This window comes from Mesoplodon bidens (assembly GCF_964165515.1).
Source record: "Mesoplodon bidens genome assembly, chromosome: 10".
Taxonomy (NCBI): Eukaryota; Metazoa; Chordata; class Mammalia; order Artiodactyla; family Ziphiidae; genus Mesoplodon; species Mesoplodon bidens.
Genome location: NC_138172.1, coordinates 48,007,938 through 48,022,311, shown reverse-complemented (window position 1 = coordinate 48,022,311; position 14,374 = coordinate 48,007,938). Strand labels below are relative to the sequence as shown.

Here is a 14,374-nt window from a genome sequence, read left to right as displayed (position 1 = left end):
TGCGTCCGGAAGCCTGTGCTCCGCAACGGGAGAGGCCACAACAGTGAGAGGCCCGCGTACCGCAAAAAAATAAAAATAAAAATAAAAATAAATTCCACAAAGCTAAAATGATCCTAGCCCTGCTCTAGACAGCAGCTGCAAGAGAGTGAAAGTAGAGCTACCCCGGGTCAAGACTAGACTTCTGCATTATGTTGAAAGATGGGGTCAAAATGTAAAATCAACTTATTTCTCACCCTCACTTACATGCAGTAAGGTCTTATTCTGCAGGCCAAAAAGCTTCTTGATCTAAAGTGAGCTTCTCCCATTCTCAGGAGTAGGGCCTAACAGACACAAGTAAAGAGGCGTCATGGAGCAGTTACAACCAGTAAAGAGAAATCTGAGGGGAAAGCAAGGACACTGGAGTTTCAGTTTTACCTGAGACTAGGTGTGTGACCTTGGGCAAGTCCAACCATCTTTCTGTTTTTCCTTATGTCGTTTTGAGGATCTCATGTGGCCTCATCCCATGTCCTTCTGAAGTCACAAATTACATTTCGGCACACTGAACAAAAGCAACACATTCTAATTTTTTATCATTCCAGAGCCCAAGGAAAGCCATAAGCTTCCATGTTGGGGTTACCAGCTCAACTGCTCTCCTGCCAGGCCAGCATCACTGCTCAGCTCCTGTCTGTCTTATTTCATGGATATTCCAGTTGACATAGCTGTGCTTCTACAGCTGCATGGATTTTCCTCTTCCTGTTGACCCTGACATCAGTATATCTAAAGCACTTTGTTAAACTACGATGGGACATTTAAATGCCTAATTTGTAACAAAGCCAAAAAAATTCTTTGCTACATATTACTTTTTCTTATGAGATCCTCTCTGTAGGATCTCATAAGAAAAAGTATCAGAGTGGGCCACACACTCTTTACCTTGGAGGAAGGTGCAGAATTCTTGCTTCTGGCAAATGCTTCATGACACATTCATGTATTCACATTTCTGCTCAGGTATACTCATGTATACCTCCTTTCTGCTGCTAACTGTGGACCTAAGTCACGACCTGCAGGTGGGCATGGAGAAATGTCTGACTTGATTTTAGTTGAGCTCAACAAATATTGAGTACCTACGAAATGCCAGAGACTGAGGATACAAAGAGGAATACATTTCACATGGCTCCTGCCCTGATGGAGCTGCCAGTTCAGTGGAAAGAGATTTGTAAACTAGCCGTTACAACCTGATACATGAAACGATGAAGTTACAAAACACAGAAATAATACAAAAATGTGAGGTCAGAAACAGCTTTGAAGAGACGTTGCCCGAGCACATTCATAAGTGACAAATGGGAGCCTCCCAGGCAAGCAGAAGCAAGGAAGGCAAATAGGTCATAGAAACAGTATGTGCAAAGGTGCCAGAGTCCAGAGATGAGGAGGAGTCACAGGAACTTGCACTATGGAACAGAACATGCAAGGAATGTCCTCTGAGAATGGCAAAGGAGGCCTGGGCCAGATGAGGAGCCTCAGATGCCCGTTGAGGCTAGCACTTTATTCAGAGAGAGAACAATAGAGCTGCCACAGTTGTGTCTTGCAAAGACCACCCAGAAGAAATGTGAAAGATGGCCTAGTGGGGCAAGAAACTGCAAGACTGGTTGGGAAAACATAAAAATCGCCTAGGAAATAAACCAGGGAGCTGGAATAAAGCAGCAGCAGTAGAGATGGCTTCCAGACTTAGGAGGTAATGTCAACAGGATATAGTGGTTGATTGGATATGACGAGGGAAGGCTGAGGAAGAGGACAATTCCTAGACTTGGGGCCAAGCTGGAGTGGCTAGGTATATGGTGGGCCAGCAACTGAGAGAAAATCAGGAGCAAATATTGGAAGGGTGAGAATATAGGATGAGAGTAAAGATGATACGTTCCTTTCCTTCCTGCTTCCCCAGGAAGTAAAAATGGTACCGGACACTCTTAACCTGAGGATTAAAAACTCCATTTAATCCATTTTCCCCATTCCATTTTAGAAAATCTTTCTAACAGCAACTTAGGCATCTTTCACCCCTAAGGTTTTCCCATTTCCTCCTCAAGAAAATTCTCCCTTTCCTCTCTAATCTCCACTCAAGACTCCAAAGATGGTAGCATATAAATATTACTCTAAGTATCAGGAAGTTCCTGAAGTTTTTGGTGGGCAAAGTTTGACTAAAATATATTAATTCAACAAATAAATATTTATTGAACATTTACTACATGCTAGCAATGAGTTTAGTGGGTTTTTTTCATTTAGAAAAAAAAATACATTGACATTTGCTCTCAATAGACTATATTTTTTTCCATGAGCATAAAATGTAAAGTTTTCATAGGGTTACTTTTGCCCATATTAATTTACTCAATTATGAATTGTCCTATGGCAGGTTTGAGAACATAATCTTTATAGCTGGAGAGGGAAAAGTATGTTATTTCTGCCACATTCCCATTATTGGTAATTAATTGCTCAAACCAATGCTTGTAAGACACTTGCTCTGGAAAAAAAAAATCGATGCTGAGTTCCAAATAACCATTCCAGAATTAACTTGCTTTAGTTTTTTAATAGTCATATTTTTAAAACTATATAAGCTTCAGAGCATAGAAACGATTTCAAATACTAGTCAAAGGCTATCCTCACTTAATCTTCCAGAGCTGAATCTCTGGGTAGCAGTTAAGAACATGAAAGAGAATGGGGAAATAAAGGTGAAACATGCTCTTCCTTTCTCTCAAAAGAATAAAATACCATCACAGTCACGGCAAACCATGTTACCTCAATTTTCAGGGATTTGAAAAAGAGGTAATTCTCTCTAGAATTCTTTCCAAATTCATCCCACGAGAGGTGTTTCCCTAGATACTCCTAATCCACAGGGAATGATAAATATCCTGGAAAAAGAGGGCCAATAAAAACAAATATCTGAGATCTAACGAATCCATGGTTAGAGCTACCAATGCCATGATTACACAAAACCTAGCCATCCCCACTACGGTGACCACTTCATCACTAATGCTTTCTCCTCTCTAAAGGCTAACAAACCAAGTCCCACTTTGTTAATCCCAGTGGGCCCCTCTCGCCTGGTCCCTGTGCACTAGTGCCCCAGCCAAACTTACAAGAGACAGGTGTACGCCCTAGTCTAGGACAGGGATATGTGGGTAGCTTGCTCAGTCACAGGCAGGCTTCCTGCTCTGAGGCTTCTTAGCACTAGCAGCCTAGCACAAACCATTTTCTCTCTGGGTAAGAGAATATTCCTCTGGGAAAGAGGTTAGGTCTTCCTCTCTGTGATCCTCTGAGCAGATCTGACTTCCTTCCCACAAACTGACATCATTCAAGAGAAGTCTCTCTTGGCATGGACATATATACACTACCAAACGTAAGGTAGATAGCTAGTGGGAAGCAGCCGCATAGCACAGGGAGATCAGCTCGGTGCTTTGTGACCGCCTGGAGGGGTGGGATGGGGAGGGTGGGAGGGAGGGAGATGCATGAGGGAAGGGATGTGGGAACAGATGTATATGTATGACTGATTCACTTTGTTATAAAGCAGAAACTAATAAAAAATAATAATATTTACGAAAAAAAAAAAGAGAAGTCTCTCTTGATCTCTTATTTCCTTCTTAGCCCCAAGTCACCCTCCAGCTTGAAAGGATCAGGAAGCTCTCCCTCACCCTGATAAAAGCCTTCTTCACCAACTTTTCTGTAGCAATCAGCCCAGCTCTTGCCACATATCCCCTTATTTGCTGAATAGATGAATGACTAAGGATTCTATTTTCACTTGTTTCTATCTCCCCTTCACGGGAACACTTCCACAGATGGGCAGCCTCCCCACGGTGGCATGGCCAGAGCGGCCTCAGGCATCTGCAGGCTACTCAGCACTACCTCAGAGTTGCTGCCACTTTCACACCAACAATCAATTTGGAAAAGCACCTCAGCCTATGACCAGTGAACACAGGTGACAAGTTGGGAAAGTGAAGCAGGGGTGTAATAAGGGAAACACAGTGCTAACTTAAATGGCACCTCCAGGTATGAGAATGCCATGGAGACAAAGGAATGGCAAAGGGCAAGGATTTCTCTGAAAAGTAGGAACTTCTTTCCTACCCTGTATTCCCAGATGCCCACCTGGAGTAGGCTCTGCATTCTCCAAGCTCCCACCTCCATTTCTCAAAACACCCTCCTGAGTGCAGTATCCAAGGCTCCTTTATCCTTTCCTCTAGGAACTCTTCCTGTCCCTCTTCCCCAGCCAGATTCCTAGTCACTGTCTCTAGAGAAACTGTCATAACCTGAATGCCAGGTTTATTCACCACTGTGAAGTTTCTGATGTCTGAAAAGGACCGAACTATGTCTGAAGAATTTTCCACATTCAAAGCACTCATAAGGCTTCTCACCAGTGTGAATCCTGTAATGTTCACTAAGGTGTGCATACTTGCGGAAGGTTTTCTCACACTCACTACACTTATAGAGCTTCTCACCAGTGTGAGTTCTATGATGTTCAGTAAGAGACGTGTTGTGAGCAAAGGCTTTCCCACATTCTTGACATTTATAGGGCTTCTCTCCAGTATGAATTCTCATATGCTGAGTGAGGCAGGTATTCTGGTTAAAGCCCTTCCCACATTCATTGCATTTATAGGGTTTTTCTCCGGTGTGGCTTCTCTGATGCCGAATAAGGCAAATGCTCTGAATGAAAGCTTTACCACACTCACTGCATTTGTAGGGTCTTTCCCCTGTATGAATTCTCTGATGCTTAGTGAGTGGGGTGCTCTGAGCAAAAGCTTTGCCACATTCCTTACACTTATAGGGTTTCTCTCCAGTATGAATTCGCTGGTGTTTAATAAGGGATGGGCTCTGACAAAACGCTTTCCCACATTCCTTACATTTATAGGGTTTCTCTCCAGTATGAATTCTCTGATGCTGAGAGAGGTTTGCCTTTGTATGGAAAGTCTTCCCACATTCATCACATTTATAGGGTTTTTCCCCAGTGTGAATTCTCTGATGCTGTGTAAGATTTGAGTGTTTGCGAAAAGAAGAGCCACATTCATTGCATAAATAAGGTTTCTCACCAGTGTGAATTCTCTGATGATGAATGAGGTGTGTGTTCTGACTGAATGCCTTCCCACATCTACTACATTTATAAGGTTTCTCTCCAGTGTGAATTCTCTGGTGTTCGGTGAGATGTGAATGATTGCGGAAGGAATTCCCACAGTCATTACATTTATACGGTTTCTCTCCAGTGTGGATTCTCTGATGCTGAGTAAGAAATGATCGACATCGAAACGTTTTCCCACATTGCTCACATCCATATGGTTTCACTCCGGTGTGAATTCTTTGATGTCGAACAAGGAATGAGCTACGACTAAAAGTTTTCCCACATTCCTCACATGTGTAGGGTCTCGTATGAGTTCTCTGATGCTGGGTAAAGGATGAACTCTGATTAAAAGTTTTTCCACATTCACTACATTTCCAAGATTTTTTCTGTGTAGAGAAGATCGGACATTTACTTTGGTCTGAAATCTCATTGGTGTATATGTTACTTGTCTCCCACTGATGTAGGCTCTCTTCTGTAGAAACCCTGAGATGTGTAACAAGGCTTGAGGTCAAAAGCAGGCTTCTCTCAAAATTATATTCTTGTCTAATCATTTCTGGAGGTGCTTCCTTGTGGATGAAAGCTATTCCCCCAAAACCTTCTTGGAAAAGGCATGGTCCAGGAACCTCTCTGGGAGGGTTTTCCTTCATGCTCTCACATACATATTTTTCTTCAAATGCAGAATCCTGGTATTCATACTCTTGGGATCTCTTTGTTGCTATCCCTGGCAAATCAATTTCAGAGCCATCCTGCTCTGGAGCAGGCTTGTTCACCCAACCTGAAAAAAACCACCACAGTGAGTATCCCTTGTGCAAGGCAGAGTGCAAGCCCCTGAACTTATAGGGACCTAACTTTGACAGGTCTCAGTAATGGCCTATGAGTAATGGCCAATAAGAGCCAGTGGGGGTAGGACTTCCCCGGTGGCACAGTGGTTAAGAATCTGCCTGCCAATGCAGGGGACACGAGTTCAAGCCCTGGTCTGGGAAGATCCCACATGCCGCATAGCAACTAAGCCCGTGTGCCACAACTACTGAGCCTGCAAGCCACAACTACTGAAGCCCGCACGCTTAGAGTCCATGCACTGCAACGAAGAGTAGCCCCTGCCTGCTGCAACTAGAAAAAGCCCGCGTGCAGCAACAAAGACCCAATGCAGCCAAAAAAAAAAGAGCAAGTGGGGCAAGTAATTCAGAGTTACAACTGGTGAAAGAGATCTGCATCAGGGTAAGGTGATCACCATTAATGAAAAATGAGTAGCTGCAGACACCAAGGAAGTGACAGAATCAGAGACCAGGGAGATAAAGGGAAAAAACCAAACAATAACAGACTAAGATTAGGGCAAGACAAGAAACATGGATGGTTTGTATTCAAAGAGTGGAGAGTGGAAGAATGTAAAAGTGCAAAATAGTGGAAATGAGATCAAGTGAGTACCAGGGAAAAGCTGGCCTCAAGAGATGCTCACTCAATAGATGTTCACTCACATTCACCCCAGCATTCTTAAAAGAGAGGGTAATTTGCTCTCCTGAGCTTCATTCAGTTTCTCTTGTAAAATTTCCAAAGCCCTCCTGTTTCTTCCACTGGTGATCCCTTGCTTACTCACCTGGACAAATCTCTCTTTCAATCTCTCTCTCTTCAGCTCCTTGCATATTCAACATCCACAAATCTTCTCTTTGCTTTGATTGTAAAAGACTTCAAGGTTGAAAAACTGGGAGCCCTGCTCATAGAGGAAAAAAAGGTGGGGGAGGGGATATCACTGTCCCAGTAAACAGAAAAATGAGATAGAGCTGTTGCCTAAGGATACTATCTGGTAACTCACACAAAAACTGTCAGGACAGCAATGTGCCTGCATCACCAAGAGTCAGGGGTGGCTTCCAGCTTTCTAGGTTAACAAACTCCATTTGTCAGCTGTCCAAGAAGTGGCAGCCAGACAGACTGACATATTAGCAAACACTCAAGTACTTGAGAAATAAATCAGAATGTTATTTATAAAGATAAAAATAACTATGAAGTGAATAGGAATATCCATGTCAATTAGTGCACTCTTTCCACTATACAATAATCTATATGAAAAGTCAATTAATATGGTCAAACGTTGTGTTGGGAAACGGCTTCATAGCAAGGCTAATGCATTAAGTCTGATCCACCCACCTCCCCTATATGTCAAGGAGCTGGATAGTAATTAGGGATTTCTATTTGATACAACCTAGAGATATGCTGATTGTCCTTTCTTCAAGATGTCTTATCAATTCAAAATCTTTTCTTCAGGCATAGCTCAGTATAAGAGTGTAGGCTGCAGTTGAAAAAACAAAAACACTTTGTGAAATAATTTTTGACTTACAAAGAGTTGCAAAAATAGTAGAGAGAGTTTCTGGTTTTTGGAAGGTCAAAATCATAACTATTCATCCAAAAATGTCTCTCCGTATAACCCTGAAGTGAGGAGTAGAATTGGAAGCATTATTTCAAGAAAAACAGAAGGCAGAGAGATGGTTTACCATAATCAAGAGCTCAGAAGGCATGGAAGAATAGGATGTCTGGTGAAGTATAGAATAAGGCTGGCCCTGGGGACTTCTCATCAAGGTCTGTGCCTCGGTGTTGAGTTTTAGCGGTTTAAGAGGATCCTATCTGGGATTTCCTGATCCTCTTCCATAGCAGGGACATAAAGTGGACCCACTGCAGAATCCTACGGAGACTCATGAAGTAGTGTGGGGTTTGGCTATAATTAGAGCTAGACAGTGGAGAAAAAGTCAGAAATGCCCCTGCCTACCCAGAGCTTACGTCACAGCTCAACAAAGACATTAACACCAGTAGTTACAAATAAGGGAATTATAAAAGGAGAAATATTGGGTCCTGTAGAATGCAGAGCAGAGGGGACCTAATCTAATCTGGGAAAGAAAGCCTCCCTGAAGAAGAGATAAATAAGAATTAGACAGGTGAAGAGGGAAAAGAAGATACCAGAGAGATGAAACAGAATATACAAAAGAAATCAAGCCCCATACTTCAGAAGAATGAAAGAGATCTAATAAGGCCAAAGTATTAGGCACTAGAAATAAGACATGAAGCCCGAGGCAAGCAAATACAACCCTGCAAACCACTTTAAGGAATTTACCCTTAAGTGAGCAAAAAGCCATAAAAAGTATTGGAAAAGGTTTGAAAAATATGTGACATGATTAGATCTTATATTAAACACACACACACAAACACAACTTATCCTTTTGCCCACAGAGCAAAGTGTGTACAAGGGGTGGAAGGTAGGAGGCAAGGTGAAGGCTGGAGGACCCCTTGGGAGGTTGTTTCAGCAGTCCAATAAGGGGACTTGGATGACTAAGAGACAAAAGCAACAGGACAGGATGACTACTGGAGCGAGATGTGAGGGAGAAGGAGAAGTTAATGACAATTTGCTGGTTTGGGGCTTGAGAGATGACAGTGACCTTTAGTGAGAGTGGTAACACTGGTTTGAGGAGGAAAAAGATACATTCAGTTTGAAATATCAGGCATACATATACGGAACAGAGGACAGAGGTGTGGGCTGAAAACGTGTATTTAGAGTTTTTGCCATAAAGAAGGTAATTGAAATTCTGGGGGTAACAGATAAAATCATCAAAAGAGTGTAGCTAGGAAACCTCAACAGGGAGTTTACACATTTATAAGGAGGTTTAACTCTGGCTTTTGATTTTAGAGATTCCTAATCCCTGAGAGAAATAAGTAAACTAATTTAATATATGATAAAAATTGGCATTTCTAATCATAAAAAAATTGATTACTCAAAATTTATGTTGGGATTGTTGCTTAAGTATCTGGAAAAAACACTTAGTGAGATTCCTACCTCACACCACATACCAAAATAAACCAAAACCCAGTAAAGGGTTAAAAAATGTATTTTTGATTTATACATCAAGGAGTAGATAGACCTGATAGATAAAAGACTTCCTATTAACGAGTAAAGAAAAAAGATGAACTGATAGAAAAATGCAAAGTACAACAAATACACCAAGAATTACAAAAGGCCAATAGACATACCAAAACAGAGAGTTTCACCTCACTGGTAATCAAAGAAATGGGAATTGAAAGAATGAAAAATCAATTTTTATATCAAGTTGGAAACTCTCTCTTTAATGCTAAAACTCAAAACTGGCAAAGGTGCAGGGAAAGAGAGCTTCTCACACACCACTGGTGGGAATGTAAACTGGTACCATCTTTCTAGAGCTAACTGGCAATATACTGGGATGGCCAAAAAGTTCGTTCGTAAGATGGTACGGAAAAACGCGAATGAACTTTTTGGCCAACCCAATATATTAGGTCTTAAAGTTGTAGGCTGAGTGGCAGTTGGGAGAGCACGATCACCATTTTGTAGGTACAGAAAGTCAGAACAAAATTCTCAATCTGTACTACATACAACACCTGCAATGGATCTCAGAAGATCCTCAGTCATCAGTATGTAATAAAAATGCCTATATTATTTAACCTAGTAATGCTACTGTTAGAACTTTTTCATAGAGAAGGAACCTCCCAGAGTGAGTGAAAAAAACCAAACTGAATTCTTTTGTTACCTGTAAAAAAAAAAAAAATCCCCTGAAATGTTGTTGGAAAACACACTTTTTCTGTTGATGGACACTGAGGCTTAGCAATTTAGCAAAATATGGTACTTCCACTTGGTGGAAATTATACAGACATCAGATAATTGAAAATGAAAATATGTGACAATGTGGAAAAATACTTACAGGCAAATGTGAAAAAAAAAACACAAGATATTAAAATTTCAAATACAATCTAACATCATATATGTATGTTAAAATATACATATGAATAAGATCAAGAAGGAAAAGTAATTACCACCATGGTGATATAAATTATGAATGATTTTCTCTTCTATTTTCCAAATTTCCTCAATTATCTATATTTTGCCTTTTTTTAAAAAAAACTTAAATCTCTCAGAATATCTATCAATTTGTTAGCCATGATCATCTTGAGGAATAAGATTATGGTAAATTTTTATTTTAAGGCCTTTCTTTTTGCAATGTTTGAAAGTTTTCCTGTAGAAATAAGTAAATAACTCTGTAATCAGAGAAAACAAGTGAAAAAAATATAATCAGAGATAAGCACAGAGATTTATGTACAAAGATCCCATTGTTACTATAACTGTAAAAAATATAGGCAAGTAAACATTGATGGCATATCAATCTGATAGATTATGAAACTATTAAGAGTTATGTTTTCAAAGAATATTCATGAGAAAATACAGTATGTTAAAACAGGAGACTACAAAACACTAAAACAAAACATATGCCCATATATACCAGTACTAAAGTAAGCATTCAATAAACAGAAACTATTATTACTACACAGATATATACAAAACACACACATAAAAAAGGACAGAGGAGGGCTTCCCTGGTGGTGCAGTGGTTGAGAGTCTTTCTGCCGATGCAAGGGACACAGGTTCGGGCCCTGGTCCGGGAAGATCCCACATGCCGCGGAGCGGCTGGGCCCGTGAGCCATGGCCACTGAGCCTGCGTGTCCGGAGCCTGTGCTCCGCAACGGGAGAGGCCACAACAGTGAAAGGCCCGCATACCGCAAAAAAAAAAAAAAGAAAAAGGACAGAGGAAAACCCACTAAAATGTCAACAACTGATCTCTAGGTCATTTAATGGGTTACTTTATTTTGTCTTTTATATCCTTTTACATATTTCATTTTTCCTGCAATAAACATGAATTACTTTTATTTTATTTATTTATTTATTTATTTATTTATTTTTTTTTGCGGTATGCGGGCCTCTCACTGTTGTGGCCTCTCCCGCTGCGGAGCACAGGCTCCGGATTTGCAGGCTCAGTGGCCATGGCTTACGGGCCTAGCCGCTCCGGCTTGTGGGATCTTCCCGGACCAGGGCACGAACCCATGTCCCCTGCATCGGCAGGTGGACTCTCAACCACTGCACCACCAGGGAAGCCCGAATTACTTTTTTTTTTTTTTTTTTTTTTTTTGTGGTATGCGGGCCTCTCACTGTTATGGCCTCTCCCGTTGCGGAGCACAGGCTCCGGACGCGCAGGCCCAGCGGCCACGGCTCACGGGCCCAGCCGCTCCGCGGCATATGGGATCCTCCCAGACCGGGGCACGAACCCGTATCCCCTGCATCGGCAGGCGGACTCTCAACCACTGCGCCACCAGGGAGGCCCCCGAATTACTTTTATAGTCAGTAAAACATTTAAAAATGAGAGATCTCACTCAGGGGTTTAAGCACCCTCCCCCCCAAAAAACTTTCTTTTTAATGCCACACCTAATGGATATGGTATTGATTTCCCTTTCAAAATAAGATCAAAGTGGCAAAGTGGACTGGGCTGGGACTCAGGAAACTTTGCTCTGCCATAGCCCACATGAGCAGGCTATTTATCTGAAAAAGGTGACAAATTAGATAATATCCACGAGTCCTTCCAGCTCCAACGTTCTGTGAAACCCCTGACTAAATAATTTTTTTTTTTTTGGCTGTGCCGCACAGCTTGTGAGATCTTAGTTCCCCGACCCCAGAGATTGAACCCAGGCCCTCAGCAGTGAAAGCTCGGAGTCCTAACCACTGGACCACCAGAGAATTCCCTAAATGAGTTAATTAATTCACGTAAAGCATTTATAAAGATATCTGCCACGTATCAGGCACTCAACAGGGGTTAGGCATTATTATGTTTGAGAAGGACAGGTTGGTGACAACCACTGTCCTCCAGTCGTGGATCATCTGAGCTGTTTGTCTACGCCAAAAGTTAGCAAACCTTGCCTTTGTAGTTTGAAAACAGAACTAGACAATATGTAAACAAGTGATCTTGGTTGTGTTTCAATAAGTTTTTTTTAACAAAAACAGGTGGTAGACCAAAATTTAGCCCATGAGCCACAGTCTGCTGTCCCCCTGGCCTCTAAGTTGCCCAGAATAGGATGTATAGGTGCTTCCACAAATACATAATGTGGAATAATCTGTTGGTGATTTTAAGATCTGAAAGGATCTATCTGAATCCAGATTTGGGGGAAACGGGTATTATGGTGAACAGACATATATATCTCCATCCTCATCTTGCTAAACTAAGAGGGATCTGGCTTCCTCCTCATGCCTTGTAAGCTTTCTCCCTGCTGCCACTTCCCTATCCCTCTAGAAGGATTCTGGGGAAGCCAGGTGGGGTTTTCCAAGAATTTGAAACTACAATTCCTTCAATAAGACCACACTTAAATGTACTCTTCTCTGAAGCCCTTCTTGATTTGCCTGTTGGCTCCAAGTAACGTATTCTTCTAGGCCTGCAGCAGCACACTGGATCTATCTCTTCTGCAGCCTTGGGTCATTCAGTAGCAATGTGTCCTTGGATAAGTTACCTATTCTCTCGTACCTCAATTTCCTCACTAAAAACTAGATAATACGTTGCTGTGAAGGCTAAATAAATTAGCACAACTGCTTAAAACAGTGCCTGGTACACGTTAAGTGCCAAATAAATGTGTTTTAAAACATTACCACAGAAATCTGCTCACATATATATCTTCCAGCACTACAGTGGCAGCGTCTTCCCATTTGGCGGGCTCTGAGGTCACTCACGCTGCAGCCCCGCCTCTAAACCCTGTGTAATATTTGGCAAGTAATGGATAGTATATTTTTGTTGTTAGACGTTAACATTTCCATACGTGCTATCACGTACATGCTATCAACTGAGCTTTAGAGAGAAAAGAAGGCAGCGACAGTCCAACTTTATAAAGATCAATAAATCGGCTCTATCATGGGTAATTATAACCCAGGTCTTGAGACTCCCTAGCTGGTGCGCTTTACACTATTTGCCTTCTGCTGTTAAGTCGGTCCCTTAAAAAATTTGAGCTGCAGGACTGGTTGGGGGAAGTAGCTGGTATCCAGACCGAGAACTCTGGCCCCAGGATTTCATTTACGAACACGGGTCCTAGGTCTTGATCATTTATCCATCACTCAATCATCATTCATTCATTCATTTATTCACTCCACCATCTTCTTAGGCGCGTCCTCTGTGCCAGGCCCTGGTGAGTGCAGTGTTGAAGCTGCAAGCCGGGCCGGGCCGCCGGGAGTTCGGAGCCGCCGTGCAGGCAGCAATCCGTGGAGAACGAGGCCCGGGAGGGCTTGCTACATAAACCTGGGCCGCCGCCACAGCCGAGACGCACCCGGAGCCGCTGCCTTCCCCTCCCTTGGGCCCCGCCCGCTCACCGTGATGCCCGGCGGCTCCCAGCGGGGTGGCGACCACGGTCCCGGAGGTACACGGAAACCCAGGGCGCAGGCTCACCCGCCCGGACCGGAAGAACAGCAGCGCGGCCGGTAGTGCGTCATCAGCGACCCCGAAGCGCAGCCCTCGCTTGCCTCTCTAGGAATTGGAAGGAGCCTCTCGATAGGGGCCTCAGAAGGCGGTCGCGGCCTGCTTTCCCTCCAAGCCCAGTGGCGTGCCTGATGTCCCATGAAAGACTGCCTTCATCCGGAACACAGTGACCACCTGATGCCTGGGGAAAACTGTAGATGGGGGCGTTAGGGTTGGAAAGAGTGCTAAGTGGGAGTCAGAATGGGCCATCTCAGGCTTCCGTGGTGGCGCAGTGGTTAAGAATCGGCCTGCCAATGCAGGGGATGTGGGTTCAAGCCCTGGTCGGGGAAGATACCACATGCCAGGGAGCAACTAAGCCCGTGCGCTAAAACTACTGAGCCTGTGCTCTAGAGCCCGCGAGCCCACAACTCCTGAGACCACGTGCCACAACTACTGAAGCCCACTTGCCTAGAGCTGGTGCTCTGCAACGAGAAGCCACCCAATGAGAAGCCCGTGCACCGCAACGAAGAGTAGCCCCCGCTCGCCGCAACGAGAGAAAAGCCCGTGCGTAGCAACAAAGACCCGAGGCAGCCAATAAAATAAATAAATTTTTTTATTAAAAAAAAAAAAAAGAATGGGCCATCTCAGCAAAGGAGTAGTACATTCCATCTGCTAAAAATAGCTCCTGATTATGAACCTTGACCTCAACACTGGGCTCTGACCAGGGAGGCCGGCCTGGTGTTTCTTCTGGGCGTGAGTAGTCTGGTGGCAGACGAGATGGGAGCTCTGGCCGAAGGCCTTCCTGCACTGGGTGCGGCAATAGGTCTTCTTGCCCGTGTGGCTCTGCGGGTGCACCAGGAGGCAAGGGCTTCAGCTGAAGGCCTTGCGGCACTCAGGGCACACGCAGGGCTTCACCCCAGTGTGCACCCTCTGGTTCAGGCTCAGGTGGGAGCTGCGCGTGAAGGCCTTCCCACACTCCCCGCACCCACATGACTTCTCCCGTGTGCATTCTCTGGTGGACCATGAGAGTGGAGCTCTG

General features: G+C 43.4%; 1 protein-coding gene across 1 annotated transcript in view; it reads right to left on the bottom strand.

The window, feature by feature from the left end:
• Nucleotides 1-3,572: 3,572 nt before the first annotated feature.
• The window catches only part of LOC308624269 (uncharacterized protein), a 54,061-nt gene continuing 43,259 nt past the window's right edge, over nucleotides 3,573-14,374 (bottom strand). The window contains exons 11-14 of the mRNA XM_081247359.1: nucleotides 14,071-14,178; nucleotides 13,066-13,404; nucleotides 6,660-6,750; nucleotides 3,573-5,840 (exon numbers count right to left, since the gene is read on the bottom strand). Coding sequence (XP_081103485.1) covers nucleotides 4,276-5,840; nucleotides 6,660-6,750; nucleotides 13,066-13,404; nucleotides 14,071-14,178 — 2,103 coding nt within the window. The 3' untranslated portion in view covers nucleotides 3,573-4,275. The remainder of the gene's footprint in view (nucleotides 5,841-6,659; nucleotides 6,751-13,065; nucleotides 13,405-14,070; nucleotides 14,179-14,374) is intronic.